The sequence below is a fragment of the Chelon labrosus genome, assembly GCF_963514085.1.
Source record: "Chelon labrosus genome assembly, chromosome: 18".
NCBI lineage: Eukaryota > Metazoa > Chordata > Actinopteri > Mugiliformes > Mugilidae > Chelon > Chelon labrosus.
The window spans coordinates 9,261,234-9,279,228 of NC_140351.1; the positions used below are offsets into that span (position 1 = coordinate 9,261,234).

Sequence of the window (17,995 nt, forward strand, 5' to 3'; positions counted from 1 at the left end):
CTCTCTCTCTCTCTCTCCCTCTGAGATAAACTAGGCCCAGGAAGTAGTAAATGGGCAGAGTCCCATAAAAGCTCCATCCGTTTTCATAGGGCAATCTTTGCCAAAGCAAGCTTGGATTCCAGAGTGATGATCACAATAAAAAGGTGGAAAGGAGCGAGAAAGAAACCAAGGAGGGGAGGAAGGGAAAAAAAAAAAATGCAGGAGATATATAAACCACAATGTTCTCCAGTGTCTCCCCACAATAAATTTAATGCAATACCTTAAGAGTGGAATCCGTATATAGCTGGATTCCTGCCCTGTGGGCGAAGTGGTCGCCTGGAGAAAATTCATTTTAATTAGGCCTGCACTGCAGGTTGAAGGGCTGAAATCTGATCCCTAGCGCTCCCAGGCTGGGGCAGGTTGGAGATCACTCCACTTAATCATTAGACAACTGGGTTCCACACCACGACATTTGACAGAGTTAGCCAGGTTTTAAAGATAGGGCAAAGAGGGGAGGGAAGAAAAAAACATGGTCTACAGGGGCTGCAGAGAAATAAAACCTCATATCAACAAACTCATTTATTTAACAGGTCATCGCTGATTAATGGCGGTCTGAAGAGCTTCTTGTACATCAGCAGAAGGAGGTTAGAGAGAATAAAGACTTGAAGGGAAGGAGGAGACAGGAAGGAGGGTAAGATATGTGTGTGTGTGAGAGAGAGAGAGAGAGGGAGGCTTGATGTTGTTCATAGGCTCCTAACTACCTCAACAATAACATCACAACAACAAAAGGCCGCAGCGCAGGCACAATGGCAGGGGCGGACCGGGCAGGCAGCAATGCCAGATCAGCACACAGAGTAATTTTGCAATTACCACTTCAAAGTATGGCAGGTAACATGCAGGCTTTGATTAATTTAGCTTAAGTCTTCTGTAGCACAGGAAGAGGCGTGTTCAGAAGGGTTTGGAGAATGGGGAAAGAAGAAAAAAAAAAAAAATAGGGAGGCCTGGCTGGCGTTGCTGATTTCACAGAATTTGAGCTGCTTTGGCTTGTCAAGCAGATCAAAAATGGCTTTGAAGGCTGAAAAATACCTGTTAGTGTGAAATGTATTTTGACAAATCTCAGATAATAAGCCGGGGAGGTGTGCGTTTGTGTGTGTGTGTGTGTATGTGCAGGGGTGCAGAGAGGGGCGGGAAGGGAAGGGGAAAGCGGAGAGGGTGCTCATTTTAAGGGTGGGGAGACTTCCCCTTAAATCACAGCGTTACCTTGTAGTGAATCCCTCCCTCTGCTTTCTCCCTGCATGGATCACTCTTCTCCCCGGTGTTTCCAGAAAAGGCTCCCGAGGAGAAATTCTTCCCTGAATCCCCAAAAACAGAGAAGTGACATGCAGTAAGTTTCAAATGGAAGAAAAAAATAAATAAGAAGTAGTTTGTTTTCCTTTGCACATCCCAGACCTGATAATTGTCAAGAAAAAGTTATATTACAATAGATTTGTATTACAAAAGAAAATGTCTTGTTAAACACAAAATAATATAGAGAAAAAAATATACAGAACAAAAAAATAAATTCTAATTTATGAAGCAATATTCATTCGACACCTAAAAATAGTTACATTTAATTCTGCAAAATTAATTAAAAATGTGCGAAAGATGCAACTTTAATGAATAATAAATAATGTCATAAATAAAAAAAATAATAAAAAATAATAATAATTAATAAAGACACTTTTATACACACAAACGTAGCGCACCAAGAAATCAAATAAGAAGCTCTTTGCATTTCTAAACACACTACAAGTCTCTCTTTGGTCTTGTTTTCCTTCTCTGAGGCAGAGAGCGAAGATGTTTTTTGGTGTTCTATCTGGAGACTTGTGAAAGCAACAAAGGGTGATATATATATATATTTTTTTTTCTTTCTTTCTTTATACATATAACTACTGCGCGAGAGAAGAAAGCGTGTTAACTTATGGAGCTCCCACTACACGGCCCGTCCCCGTCTCCTCCAGTCAGAGCTGAACCTTCCCAGCCTCGCCGGTCTAATGTATGCAATTAGAAATGATGAAAAATCAAAAAAGAAATTACATCTGCTTGTGATACATTCCCCCTCCTCCCTCCATTCTTCTCTTCTTTGTAAAATTACTTTTGAAGTGTTCTTCATCCTCCATTTTTTTCCCCTCTTCCTCTATCTGTCTCACTTTTTCTTTTTTTTTTTGCTGTAATTTAAATGGTAAGCCGCCAGATGTGTGTCTCATGCTTGAAGAGTCGAAGATCTGCATTATTTAGCATATTAACATTCACAGAATTTAAAAAAGGGATCCTGCTTTGCCTGGAGGTTGTAATTAAGTAAACCTTAGCTTGATACATGTAAAAATCTCACTATGTGAAACTTTTTCCCCCCGTGGAACCAATCACATCTATATAATACATATGGAAAACTCAGCAATGATATAATTTTCCCTCTTGCTGCAGGATTAAATATATCAGTAATAATAACTTAAATATAGGCCACACATCAGAGATCTTTCTGACAGCTAAATTGTACTAAATGCGAACGGCAGGAAGAGCCCGCTCACTGCTATTTTTAAGTCACGCAGATGTAGTTTTTAATTGCCGGTAAACATGTGGACTGCCTACAGTCCAAAGGTCATAAGGTTAGATTTGTTCTGTTCTCAAAATTTATATTTCTACATATTCAGGACTTTGCATAATTGTAAACTCAATCACGTGTCAGCTAAATCAGTCACGTGTTTTCTGTGCACAGTGCAAAACATATATTAATATTGCCTTTTTATGCACTTTGTAAATGGATTTAAAAAATAAAATGCCACCGGCCTAGAATTTGGATTTATTGTGTTAAAATGTAAAAGATCCTTTTTGCAAATTGCCCAAAATGTGAATCTGAAAAAGGAATCACTTTATTTTTTTAGACTGTATTTAAGAAAACACAGAATTCTCTACTTTATTAACTTTATATAACTTTTAAAACATCCCAAATCCACTATTTTTATTTAACTTTTTACAAACTCCTCCTTAGTAAATACTACGGCTTTTTCCATAAAACTCTCCTGCTCAGACAACGCGCTCGTCTTCTTTTTCAGACACACACACCGTCACCTATACACACACACACTTGCTAACCAGGCTCCGCTTGCTAACAGACGCCATGCAACCAGAAGTTGTGCGGAGGCAGCATCGACAGCTCTGACAGCTGAGGGCTACGTCCGTGAACTCCGAGCGCTGGAGCTGCCACAACTCCAGCCTCTCCGGGCACCCAAGGCCAACAACAAACTCCTTGTTATCCCCCTGTGCTCCGAGCTGCGTCAAGACCGGCGCGCACACTCATCCGACGGACGCACGCTGCGCCGATGCACCCACACACGGTATTAACGCGCAGACACTTGCATGTATGCACAAATATTTGCCAGAGTGGAATCATAAGGAGAGCGAGCCTCGCAAATGCGTAACTCAGCGCACCTCTTTTTCCTCTCCCGCTCGCTCACACTCACTCACACACGCAAAATAACAGGCCGAGCAAAGCGAAAAGCCTGAGGGCCGTAACACTGTTGAGACCCTATCACTGTGTTACCAGCGAGATGGAACCAGGCCGAGATGGCGGTTCTCGCTCACCTAGGCCCCTAATTGCCTGATGACTGGTCCAAAGTTACAGTGGAATCAAAGGTTAGCGACTCACGGATTACCCCCCGAGTCCATGTCAGGATCTTGCGTGGAGGTTGCTATGATACTGTGAGGATTTGGTGTCGGTCCACGCCGGAGTTTGTTTTGTTGTGATCCACTGCATTTTAATGACAGTAACAGACGCTGAGTGCATACTAATCCGTGCATATCTGTATTCTGCTCTGTCCGTGTCACCGCCGAAGTCTGTCGATCTTGAAAGTCAAACTTGTCTCTATTATGTTTGCTGACCCAAAACTTTGTGGCAAGATGCTTTTACCTCGTCCCATACACTCTACAATACATTTGTATCCCACATGTGGTTCCTTGGGCTTGTTTAGCACGCCTAGTCTGAAGGTTCACATGTGTATCTCTGCAAAGAGTCCATCCATTTGGAATCCGGACATTGCCGACTTGATGTGCGACGCTGTGATGTAACATTGCGGTTTGAAACCCGGGTGACTGGGAGTGGCCTGGAGGGGAGAACATCCTTAAAGTGCAAAACAGCGCTCCGAAGAAGACATTAGATGAGGAATCCTGGAAATCAACGTCCATGCTCAAGGGGATAGATGCTACATAGATAAGAAAATAAAATAATATAAAGAGAAATTAAGCCCTTATACGGTTACGGCGGTCTCGCCAAAGTGCACATAGTGATCCACTAAAGGCGATCATGAAACGAGACGCTAATCTAATTAGTCATTTGGGTTCAAACAAACCCCAACGTAACTGGATCATTCAGTTAATGTGAAAGGTCACTTAACCCAGTGCGCCTCAAGCTAATCACTACTTTAGAAAGCCAAATACACTTCATTATGCTTGGACAAGTCAACTGAGGTAAATCGGATTATTATCAACCAATAGCAAGTTAATCTGAGACGCGGAAGCGTTAATGCCCACACAGCGTTACTTACAGTAATCTTCAGTTTTTGTGATCAAAACTTGTCAGAGTTATTATCTCGGATTGGGATGTCAGGTTTCGTTCTGTGCCACACACCTCACAAGCACTGTGATTTTTCTGTGGGGATTAATTAACTTAAGGCCCCAGGAATGCAAACTTCCAGTCTCACTGTCAAGCTCTTCTCTGTGTACGTTATCGCAATGACAAGAGGTCTCCATATACTTGTCCCGACTCTGAGACAAATGGGTAATGAGGAAAATCCAGGCGTTGCATGCACGGAGAAAGCGATCCCCGCACAGCACACATCAGAAACAGGGAGGCATGAAATAGGAAGGAAACGTCTCAAAATCCTTAGACTTGACTGAGAAGTGAGGAAGGGGGGAGGGTGGGGGGCGGGTAATTCGTTCTTCTCCTCCTCGCTGAATTGGATTTCCATTTTTGGCTAGGTTAAAGTTGTCCGTCCAATCACTCTCCTCAACCTTGACGTATCGCCCCATCTGAATGCCGTAATTCGCTCCAGAGGTAATGCAACATGAACGGATCTGTATGCAAATGAGGCACAGACGTCGGGTCAGCTTAGGGAATGGCGCGGGTGAGGTGTTGTGCAGGACACCTTTTGATCCGTTGTTTCACTTGCGGATCGGGTTCACTTCCCAAGCAACCTCCTCACCTGGCCCGTGAGAACATGTGTGTGCGTTGACATCCACGCCTGTGCGCTAGCCGAAGCTCGCAGCCGTGTGCGGTGAGGAGTCCTGGTACCTTTTACCTTGTGTGGCGGAACATAAATCTCCCATAGTGAGCGTTTCTCTCCCTCCCTCTCTCTCTCTCTTTCTCCCTCTCCCTCTCTGGAAAGGCAGTCAGTTCGTTGGGGACACTTCCCTTGTGGGCGTTAGGATCTCTGTGGGGGGTCACAGGTCAGCCAGCGGAGGAAGCGACAAGCTGTGAAATGTAAAAGACCAATTTCTTCCACATGTTTCAGTGCTGGGAGAACACTGCCAAGCTGTCAGCCGGCATCACGTTTAAAATGGGCCAGGGTGCTACCCAGCAGACCTGTCACAACTCATTTGTAATTAAAAAGCCTGTGTGATGTTTAAAGCAGAGCACCCCAGAAACTTTTGAGGACTGTTAAATAAAGATGAGCTGTGCGTGCAAAAAAAAGAAGAAAAGAAAGACAGACAAGAGAAGAAAGAGAGAAAGAAAATGAAAAAAGGCCAGTGTATTAATAACAAAGCAGCTAGCCAGTCGTCTTTGTAGTAGATCAATACCAAATGAGCCTGTATTTGATTTCTGGCAATGGTCAGGATGTTGGATGACCTAGGTAGGAAACAAGAATAGTATGTTTTTACAATAAGGAAGTGTATCCTCATTACTATTAACATAACCATTAGCCCCCTTAGGATGTGGTTACAATTGTAGGGTGACCTTGCCCGGACCACCACATAAGCAGTCACAACTGGAACAGTTCATCCATGCGTTTAACCAACACACTCACACTTCAGGAACCTGAAAAGCAAAGGAGCCTGTGTCCAACACAGAGCTAAACCATGGACACATGACATACTGACACCTGGGGATGTCAAACTGACCTGCACATCTCCGGGCTGAATGAGGAAAGCAGAGAGCCCAGAGGAAAACCACACAAACATGAAGCAACACTAACCACGCAGCATTCGCAGTACAGAATGATTTCATCATCTGTTTTGTGTCAGACAGAAAGTTTAAAATTCAAGTGGAAGAAGAGACAGACACGAAAAGTGTTACAGTGGACGGCAGGGAAGGGTTTTGAATTTCTCTCTATGTGTAGCTTTATGTTATAAGGTGAAAAAGATATTATATTACTGCGTTATCACATTAAATGTGTGTCTGCAGAGTCAAATGTTTAGTTTAACATAGATGTTTAACATGTAGAATTGATTAAACAGACATTTCCATGTAGCTGTCCATGTGGACTGTGTTTAAATATCATCCAACGATTCATTAAAAATAAAGATTGCTGTTAAACTGGAGAAACGGTTTTAATTCTAAAGCTCAAAGACGTTTTTCCTGTTGTTAAAAAAAAAAAAACTGTTGAACATACCGGCCAGACTAACCGCTGACTATTTACCCAAAAAGTGGTTGGACAGCTTGAACACGGTTTTATAACCATATTCATGTGTGGCTGCAAACTGGACTTGTTTATCCAGCGCTTTGCACTGAGGGGGTTTGTTTGTGCATTGAAGTGGAGGGAGGTATTTGTCTGAATGTGTTACAAGTCAGTGTGTCTGCAGCATCAGTGCTGGCGTTGCTCTTTCAATATTTGCCTTTAACTTACTGTAATGCTACAGTTTATCTGTTTTTGCATATAATCTATCTGGGATAATATCCCTTGTTTGATGTAACTTATGTCTGTCAACCTTGGCCCACTGTCACTACCCAGCCCTGCCCTGAAGCACATCCACCTGAGTGGTGAGTTGTTGCAAGTGAGGCCTGCCATTCTTCGTTTCCCCACACTCTTGACATTAGGGTGACATTTTCTCCCCACTGTGGCGTAGTCGGGGGTTTTAACATTGGACCCCTACCTGGCAAAGATGAGGAAGAGCACGCCGAGTCAGCTGACAGGTGGAGAGGGGACCCCCGGTGAGAATGTACCACACTGGGCTCTCCTGCTCTGCAGCTGGGGCCGGCACGAGGCTGCTGTTGGGACTGTGGATGAATGGGCTGAGGACTGAGCTGGGATTGAGATGATGGGCCCTCGGGCTGGAGCGGCAGCTGGTTCTGGGGTTGATCATGATGGACCTCAGATTGGGACATGACAGCGGGGTTAGAAGGGGGTATTGATATGTCGATGCAGTGCTCTGGCCTCCCAGATGTCCCGGGCGGAAGCCTTTTTACCTGAAACACAACAAACCAGAGGGAAGCAGTTGTGGCGGCGTGCGTTAGAGGTCTCCATATGTGTTCAGTGAACATTAATATAACCTCCTCATGTTAATGTCATCAGTAGTTATGTTCACATTATTCCATTGCATCACCGTTGTTGAGGGAAAACAACATGTGTACGCAATTACGTCACAGGTGTTAGTGATTAAACTGTATAACTATTAGTAATAATTCAATTAAACCCATAAATGTGACAAGAATATTGTGCATCCCATTGTGCTGTGCACATACAAAGATCCCCCAAAATATCCCCCAGGAATCAACTGTAGTCAACGGTAATGATAACTGCGCTAATACAAGCAGCATGTCACAGTCAAAGGGACAAATGAAGGAGCGAACCCAAGACAAAGAGCTTTGTTCTGGTTTTTAATTTAATTAAGATGTTTACTAATCTAATCAATGCATCAGCTCGAATGCATCCGGTATTGCTGGGTAAAGATGTGGTTCTTGTTTGCTCTCTGGGGCCAATTTTCAATTTCTTTCTAAAAGCTTTTTATCGTAGAAAATCCCAAAATCCTAGCTCCGTGTGTTCAGATCCACCGTTCCATGCCTCCTGAGCATCCCAAATAATAGGAGAGGATCAGGAAAAAAAAAAAAAAAAATAAGATGCACACACATACGCACACACATGGTTTAACGCATCACTGTTAAACTTGCACATACCTGCACACAATTATGAATTTCAGTGCAATAAACGCGAGATAAGGATCTTCAAAATGGCAAAAAGACAAAACAAAACATGCACGCGGCTGTTTCCTAATCGCAGACACACGAGCACACACCTGAAAATACAGGTTGCAGAGCCAGTGATCTAGATCAGAGGAGATGAGGGCTTCAATTTTTTTAAACTGGTCCAGTTGTGTGCTGGGCTCCCCTCTGAGCAGCGGAGTTTTGAACCTGAGTTAATGACATGGTCGTAGTCACCGAAATGCTTGTGAACATTTTGAAGGCATTTGCTCTGAAAATGAATCCCCATCTCATGTCTCTCCTTGTGTTCATTTTAACTTTGATCTGCAATTGACGCACCTGCCCTGGACCAGGCCGAGGTTCGGCCCGCACGCGGGAAACGCCCCCCAGGCCAGAACAGAGCTGGTGTGGCTGCTGTCTCCTGGCAGCGCGATCAGTTGGAAGACCAAGACCATGGAGGCAGAGATCTCACAGGCAGCAGGTAACATCTGCAGAAGCACAAACAGGTAAAAAGTCGCTCACAATTAGGCTCAGGTGAACACACATGCCTGGAGGCCCGCACGCAGCACGGAGATACGTCGACACAACGTAAACCAGGCTGAACGTGCACAGACTTGCGCTCAGCCACAAAGGCAATGACAAACAGACTCACAGAGGGTAACAAATATCAGAAGAGCCCTCGGGGGAGCCATTTAATCTACATCCTAGACTTGAATCCTCCCTTAACTTATTTCCGTGTCCTTTTTAGAGCCCTCTTAACTGCCATTCTTACCCGTCCGACTCAGCAAATTGCCTAAAAGGAGATGTTTGCGTGATAAAGACTAGCGGCATCAAACACAGCGTGGATGAGAGCTCGAGACTGCCGTTGTAGTGCACGAGCTGACAGTTAGTGAATTCACAGAGACCACCATCAATCAAACTGATAATATTAAGGGTGTCTTGCACGGAGCAAAAAGTGTTAGTGGTTAGCAGTCGATGGGAAACACATGCATTCTTATTTACCCAGAGAACGGTGGGTTTGCTTAAAAAATGAACTGACAGTGAGGTGCGCGCCACTTCATCCATCACTGGGTGGAAATATTTTATCCCTTTATTAGTTGTAATGGAAAATGCGGAGGACTTGTTTTAACACATAAATCATGTGTATCCCTTTCACTGCCGCCACTCCCCCCCCCCCACCCCCCCGTGCAAATCTGCTGTTGGTGTGCACCTGTGAGATGATGGGTAGCAGTGTCTGAATCAGGACATAAATTTATGGCATAATATCACGGATTATAGATATTGAGGATATTCGTATTATTCATTTACTGTAAGAAATATGACCTGCATAAATAGTCATTTGCGTGCAGGCGTGCAGACATGTGCAGGTTTGCATATGTGCATATATGGGACGTCTTGTGTTATTGTGAGGTTTATGCGGCTGGATTGCGTGCTTTCCAGCGCTCCTCTGTTAATTCAGGAAGCCTCTTAAAACATCGGAAACATCCTGTTTGGTTGAAAAGTTAGGAGGGAAAAAAATGTGACTACTGTAGTGCAAAATTCTTTTCCCCAAAAACAAACAGACAGGAGAGAAGACTGAAATATTAAAATACAAGACTAAAGTCTTGGATCTACATATGAGGACCTTCCATCGTTTTGTTTTCTTTTACGCGAGCGTGTGAAACGTTATATATTTTCTCATTTGTTGCGTAACCTGCACAAAGAGGGCACGTGGGCCCTTCTGAACTCTTTTCAAGCATTCCCACTCCCCTGCATATCCAAGACATCTCCGACAGAACTGCTCCGTCTCCTTTTAAATCCGAACCCAGACACACAAAGCACAGGGTGAAAGAAAAAAAGTGGGAGAGAGATAGAGAGACGGAGGAAAGGAAAATAAGCTCCTGGCTTCCTCCTACCATCACTAATTCCTCATTTCCTCTTAGAAGGCACTGCAAGCACTCCTGAAATCTCACACTATAGTGTGGGCAAGAGGAGAGAGAAAACATCTGAGCCAAGCCCTGGTAGTCTCAGACAAATCTGATCAGCGTTTCCACCGCTATCAATGAGCACAACAACAACAACAACTGGTTTGTCTATAAAAGCACAGTTGAGTGTTTGGGGAGGAGAGGAGGGAAGGCAGAGTGACACGAGGCATTTACTATGCCGTACTTAAACCTTTTTTACCTCTGAATCAGATCCCAGGTCTGCATTCAGTTTGTGCCAGCTCTTACCCCGTCCTTTATGTTTGATGGGAGCTGGAGACAATATTATCAGGACGCTCTGGTTCAGTGAATACGCCCACCAGCACATTGACAGTGTCCACATGTGCTAAATGCTCCAGCTAGGCCTTTAGAGTTGCCTTCAGAACACAGAAGAAACCCTTTTCTGAGCCGGCACGAGAACGTACGCGATCAGGAGGGACACTGAATTTAGCGGCTTCTGTTTTAAGGTTTTGCTTTGTACTCTGCTCACGCCGTCCATGAATAAACACAACCAAAGAGTCCTAATCCACTGGTCAATATCGACCATCCAGTATGTGGGTTTTTTAAGATTAGTGCAGCTTGTATAGACGATGCCTCCCTTCTTATCAAGAGGTTTAGGGAAGTGGTTGTAAAATGTGCATAGATTTCATCTAATGTAATCTGCTGCGTTGGTTCGTCAAAAGAACCACACGGGAAAACATTTTTAGTCGTCTATTGTGCAATGGAAATGGAGGTTATACATATATATTTAAAATACTCTTCAAAAACATTATATTTCAGTAATTTCTGCTTTTCTATTTTTCCTTGTATCCTCCTTGATGCACCTCAGCTATATTACAGATACATGTAAAAAAAAAAAAGAAACTAAATGTTTCACTGCATTTGTACTTCATTTTCAGTCCAATAAAACATTACTTCCTTAGATGGATGAATAATTGATCTTGGGTTTGATTTACATGCATGGATTAAATGTCATGTTTGAGGAGTTGTTGTTTTATTCATACGGAGATCCCCGGAGACAAACCTAGAGGCTGCGTGTGGCATATTTTCATATCCTGCCTTTTACAGTAATATAACTTCTCATAACCCTTTCAGACCAGAAAGTGCTCCGTCTTCACTCGGAGTGATGAAAACGAAGGAAACAGAAACAGGAAGAGCAATTTTGAAGTAACATAAAATAACATCAGATACCGTAAAATGCGGCGATATGCTCTCTCATATTATCGCAGCATGTTGTGTTTGACTAAAATGTTTAATTTGATCTGATGTAAAAGGCCTTGCCCCTGTCATTGGATGTGAGCACGTGTTAATTCGAGTAATTCGAAGTTCTCACTGAAAAAAATTCAGACCTCCTACAGAATAACATAAAATAATGTTAGTTATGAAAGAAATAATTGTTAAATAATTCTTATCAGGCATAACATTATGACCACCTTCCTAATATTGTGTAGGTCTCCCTTGTGCCTCCAAAACAGTTGTGACTCATCAGAGAATGGACATGGGCCTTCTGAGGGTGTCCTGTTGTGTCTGGCAACAGATTGTTGTTAGTGGGGGCCTTTGGGTCCTATGGGTTGAGGGGAGGGGCCTCTGTGGATCATCCCACAGATACATCGATCAGTTTGGGATCTAGTGAATTTGGAGGCCAGGTCAACACCTTGTGCTATTCTTCGTTGTTTTTTTGAGTTGTTCCTAAACCGTTTTCGTGTGTGTGCCTGCATCAGGCTGCATCCTGCTGTGGATGGCTGCTGCCATCAAGGAGTGTCATTGCTATGGGGTGGGGGTGCCTGGTCTGGTCTAGGTGGGTGCTACATGTCTAAGTAACATCCACATGAATGAATGCCAGGTCCAAAAGTTTCCCAGCAGAACACTGTATTGTCACAAGATGGTCAATGTTATTTACTTCACATGTTTATAATGTTGTGGCTGATCTGTGAATATCTATTAGAAAACATGAGCCAAATGTTCATTCAAAATAACATCATGATCCCATTTTTTGCCACATCCCAACACTTTAAACAAACTGGAATCATGGCTACCATGAACAGGCTCTGGTTAACGTGCAGGTCGTTGTCATAGAAGCGGCCTCTGTGCTCATTCGGCTCGGTGGACACGGCCCAGGTTTGCTGCTCCTTCTTGCTGCAGCAGGCCAAAGCTGGACCCCCTAGACGGCTGTGAAGCGCCACACTGACGGTGTAGAGACCCCTGGGAAGTTTGTCTCTGGTGGCTCTTAGGCAACAAACACACACCTCCACAGGCTGGGGAACGCTGCTCCGGTCGCCCTGTAAAACAACAAAGTTCAGTGCTTGTAAGATTTGATCAGTTATTTATTTTTCTTCTTCTTCCAGGAATTGCACAGGTTAATAATGTCTCACAAAACAATTCTACAGAAACAAGAGGATTTACTGTTACAAGGCAAATAGCAAGATGCAAACAGTTTTTGTATGTGTCAGAGCCTAAACACTAGAAACCGCTAGAATTAGCATAAAACCACACTGTCAGTATTTGTTCACCAGTAAAAGTAGCCAGTGCGCTAATCCTTATCACTCGTGCTAAGCTAATGTTTGCTAATGTCTGTTGTTTGGATGTTGCAATTTACGAATAAGACATCAATTACTGCGTTTAACTTGTCAATAGTTCTTCTGGCTCTGAGACACACAGTGTGTTGACAGTTTGGTCTTATGTATTGACATGGCTTGTAAATGGTTTCAACAGTCAAGTTATCTCATTTACACACTGCTCATCCAACCTCAACCCCCACCACTGTGCCGCGACTTCTGTAGAGTGCTTTGTAAATACTGTTCGACTGTAAATACTGACGACTTCTGTTTGAAGCTTACTTAGTTACTTTGATCACTACTGCCATTTTTTATTCTATCAATACATAGCTGTACCATACTTTTACTATATATACTTACTATCCAATGGGAAATTCGGTATCCTTTAATATTAGTTTGGCTCATACAGCAACGGACGGTGCGATCTGACGGTGATGTACCTTGACATGGGAGTTCACTTCTAATCTCTTCAGAAGTTGTTCTTGGCTCTTTGGTTACCATATGTATTATCCGTCTCTTCGAGTCGTCATCAATTTTTATCTTGCACCCATGTCCAGGGAGGTTGCCTACAGTCCCGTGGACCTTAAACTTCTGAATATTATGTGCAATTGTAGTCACAGGAACAGGAGATGGTCCTGAAGCCTTTACCTTTGACAAGCTTCTCAATAATTTTGCTCATTGTGGTGCACACCTTGATACCAAACAGGATGGTGACTATTCACCCTTTAAATAGGCAGAAACAAGTTTGAAGACACTAGGGATGTTAATTACAGAACACACCTTAGTCTAACATGTCCATATAGTCAACCTATTTTCATGGGTACCATCATTTTTTTTTTAAATGATTCCCTTGAACACAATTCAAAAGCAACGTCTGATTTCATTAGTTAATTTTCAGTAAATTTTTATCCATCCGTCTAAACCGTGGGTTTTTCTTTCTTTAACCTAAGGGTACCAACAATTTCGTCTACGCATGTACGTAGATTACGCTAAAGCTTTGGGTCAAACATGGATAGGATAGTGTTGGAGACTGTTGGACAGGCATCTGCGAAAGTGCCGTAGCAACAGTGTTACTAGCATGGCAGCATTACAACGTTGGCTTTTGTTATGCTACTAGCTTAGCACGTTCACTGCGCCAGCTCCATTCGCAATGATGCTTTCAGGATTCCACTTTGTGATGGTCCATCTGCTGTTCAGTTCAGCAACCTCTAAGTTTAGTAGATTTGGAGGAAAATGATCCTGGTGCAAAAGTTTTTTAATAACACAATAACATTTGTGAACTATTTCTAATAAATATAGATATACATTTGTATATATACAAATGCAATGTTATGAATTGAAAAAAATACATCTACATCCAGCCCAGTAGAGTTACAGGCTTCCGTCTACGTATGTACGTAGGGGTTAAGGCCTTCAGGCCTTGCTCAAGGCCACATCAGCATTCCTTGCTATATCAAAGTTAGATTGCCCATTCAGATGGAGTTTTTAAAAAAAATAAATAAAAAATAGATAAATAAATGCGGGCCTTCTGGTAGTGAGATTATCCCACTAACCTCCAGGCTACATCAGCCCACTTGTTGTTTATTTGCTCGTTTGCTTTGGTGACATGTGCCTTGTTTTAGGGCTTAGGATGAGTAATAGACTAAGCTGGCTAGACAGTTTAGTTCATGAAACATAATCAGAGAACAATATAAATACATATTCAGCCTTTTGTCCCCCGTGGCACCCGTTGAACGGCACTGAAAGAAAAGTCAATCTGCTTTAAAGAGAGCCGCTTGGTCTTTGTCACCGCTTGTGTGTCTTCAAACTTCAGTAGCAAAGTTGGTCCAGTGTTTGACAACCACTTTGTCCAACAGTTAGGTACAGATAAAGGTGTCATATGAGTGCAATCTAATATTGATAGTACACTATAATTCTCTGATGTGTTCGTACAGTCTCATCGATTGGAAATGCTCACTTGCTTATAGCAAAATTACAATTCTTCAGAAACATAGTGATAATAATACACTTCCTCTCTGTGCTATCCTAAGATATGCACTCCTATCCTGTCCTGTCCTGTCATATGCTATCCTAAGTGTAGGTCTTTATGATTATCTTAGTTGCATCTCCTAATTCCTATTTATTTTATGTGCTCAAATTTACACCATGTTAACCAGTCCCTGGGGGCAAATTTTGAGTGTCTGGCAATTAAAGCCCTCAGTTCCAATCAATGATATTGTAGCACTCAGGGGCTACTGTGTGTACTCTCTCTCCAGCTTTGTCTCTCTCTGTTACACACACACTGTACTCTAGTGTGTCTTGTACAGTGCAGGTACAGTTGTCTGAACCTCAGACTGCTCCTGTCCTTTTCACAGACGTAAACATTCGCCTAGCAAACGCTGGCGATGCCCATGGCTCTGCCAGGCTGCGATGAGGAGGGGGGAAGGTGTGTTTTGAGCCCTGCAGTAATGCCCCTCAATCTCCCCTCTGTGAGCATCTTTGCATAGCAAAACAACCAAAACAATTTAGGCAGAAGTGAAATTAGTATAATTGGTGGCAAAGCGGTTTAGCCCACACATCTCTCATTTGGGAGGAGGTGATGAAGGCCTCCAAACCCCCACACTGGAAAGCGATGTATGCGTGCATGCAGCCTAGAAAAGGAAGAGGAGGAGGGGGAGGAGAAAGGTGCATAAAGAAGCAAAGAAAAAAAAAAGAATAATAACGTCACACTCTTGTACGATGTATGTCTTTAAGAAGCATTGTTATTATCTGGCCCACATGCTCGCACAGGCGCCATGAGAGACAGTCAAGACAGCAAGGCGAAGGTAAAAGGTGAAGTGAGCCAATTTTCCATATCAGAGGTGGTTTGTTTGCCCCGAGCCTGAGTTGTGCCTAAAGTGCCATAACATTACAGCACTCCTACAGATGAGATCAAAGGCTCTAGTGAGGGATCCTCCGTGGTTTTTCTGGCAAGCGGCCGTCCTTTCGCTGAAATATCTTTTCAGGGCTTTCCACACATTGACTGATCACACAGAATGCACTCTTAATAGAGACAGGAAATGCCACATACAAAAACTTCCTTTCTTTCTAAGTATGGGCTAATATTCAGAGATTAAGCTTTCTCGTTAATTATTTTCATTTTAATTAGTAAATCTTAATTAACAATGAACATTTACCCTTAAAATTTTTTGGCTTCGGAATGAAGGAGGGGGGTGAAGAAAGGAGAGAATAAATATGACAATCTTTTTGGGACCTCCGGGCAGGATTACTGATGCAGGCTGCCTTAGTTATTAAACACGTTCTAAATTAAATGCCTCCATGAATTTTGCACAGAAATATATTTTCATAGTTTTGCATGCCAAATGTGACATTTTATATTTCAGATTCATCTCGCTGCAGTAATTTTAGGGAAATGTCATATAAACAAAGATTTTGTCATTTACCAAAGGAAATTACTATGCGTGGCAGGTTTGGCCATTGCTTTCTCTCTTTCTCTCTCTCCCTCTCCCTCCTTTGCCCCCTATTCTGCCTGTGCTAGTTGTTTCAAGTCAGCAAGCCATAAAAAATCTTTATCTCAGTGAAACACAGCAATTTGGGAGATAATCGAATGGTGACTGGGGGGCACAAACGCCAGTCTGAGGAATTATACCACAATCTCCCCTGCATTTACAACCTTCCTCAAAGCCAGTTGTCACCCTGGAAGGAAAGCCCCCGACTGAAGATTCATTACATCTTTAAGCCAGCACGGTGGCATGGCAGCCTCATCCCCAGATGCAACACAACAGCGCACTCCTCCCACAGCTGGTGATGCTACCGCTAAAGCTGCAGTCCCCTTTTCTTCCCCCCCACTCTGTTACCCCCTTTTCATCTCCAAGGACTCCTTTTTCCTCCTACTTATATTCCTAAAACCGAAGACGCCATCCACACAAAGCAGGAATTTGAAATTCTTTATTCGCTATGTAAAAAAAATAACGTGTCTGGATGGTATGCACGCTGTGCAGCGGCGCTTTTTTGCTTGTATGGCGCCTGCATTGTGCGTCTGTGCAGGCATGTGCACATGCAGTAGGAGTGAATTTGGAAAACTAGAAAATAAGGGATATCATTTTTCCCATTCTCAAACAGGTCCCATTCATTACAGGATTTCACATAATTACATCATTTCACTGTTTTTAACAAACAACGCTGCCTTTTCTGATGATTTGTAAACACCCCGGGATCAATACCTTTCTCCTTCGACACCACCCTCTCAGACATGAAGGAGTGTATCTCACTTCCTGCTTATGTGCTCTCTGCTTCTTGCATGTTTCTCGGTGCACAGTCGCAGGCCTCCTTACCTGCCACGGGGGCCGTGATGCCGAAGAGGAGGATTCTGGGAGCTCTGTCATCTGGCTGTATTTGGCCGTCGCTTCTTCTTGGCCTTCCCCCAGCGCTCTGAGTGACGGGCTTTCGGTGTTTCTGCTGCTACGTGTGCACAAACACACACACACGCGTACGTAACCCGCACAAACACAAGAGGCTAACCCTGTTAACAACCACCTGCATTTTGGACCCTCTGTTGTTCCACTCTGTAGCCAACAGCAGCTCAATCTAATAACAGCACAACAAAACACTTTCCACTGGGTCCCCCCCCCTTCTCTCTCCCTCTCTCTCTCCCTCTCTCTCTCTGTTTTTCTTTCTCCTCTCTCTCTCTCCCTGCCTTTCTCTGCCTTTCAATCTTATCAGTGGTAATGTAATAAGCGGTTGCTTTTCTCTGTCTCCTCGCCACCTCTCTTAATTCCTCAAAATAAAGCAATATCACAGAGGCCCTGGCCTGCCTGTGACTGGGGATAAGATGCTTGTAAAAGGAAGGATAATTCAGCAAATAAATGCTCTGCATCAAAGGCAGCCACTGGATCTTTCTCTCCTCTCTCTCCTTCCTCTCTGTTTCCCTATCAGAAGTATTACATGTGCTTTCATCAGTTCACAACAAGGCACAATGTGGCCTCCTAATGCAATTACTCAACCTCCATTAAATCAGAAACAGTGGAAACAAATGAATTACACATTTGTTACAAAAACCACAAGTCAGCTCGGCGTCTCCGCTCTTTATATATTTTTTCTTTCACGGGCGCGGGGAGAGAAAAAGTGAAATAATTTCTCATTCAATTTCAGGCAGATGTAGCCTTAGGTGATGAATAGAAAGTCTCCCATGTCTAATAGCCACCCACCATTGATATCAGAAGGAATTTACAGGGTTCAAGGCTGTCGAGAGGAGGTCATCTCGCTAAACTCCAAACCACATTCATCTGACAGGGCTGGTGTCCGACTACCACCCACCCACCCACAACGCAGCCCAAGACGAGATACTGATG

At 43.3% G+C, this 17,995-nt stretch overlaps 1 protein-coding gene across 1 annotated transcript in view; it reads right to left on the reverse strand.

Annotated features, from left to right (window-relative positions):
- ofcc1 (orofacial cleft 1 candidate 1) overlaps window positions 1–17,995 on the reverse strand; it is a gene marked incomplete at its 5' end in the record, with an annotated part of 67,617 nt that overhangs the window by 35,532 nt on the left and 14,090 nt on the right. Inside the window, 6 exons of the mRNA XM_084566627.1 lie at window positions 1,240–1,331; window positions 7,105–7,417; window positions 8,245–8,359; window positions 8,489–8,637; window positions 12,147–12,389; window positions 16,979–17,105. Of these exons, the coding sequence (XP_084422753.1) occupies window positions 1,240–1,331; window positions 7,105–7,417; window positions 8,245–8,359; window positions 8,489–8,637; window positions 12,147–12,389; window positions 16,979–17,105 (1,039 nt within the window). The remainder of the gene's footprint in view (window positions 1–1,239; window positions 1,332–7,104; window positions 7,418–8,244; window positions 8,360–8,488; window positions 8,638–12,146; window positions 12,390–16,978; window positions 17,106–17,995) is intronic.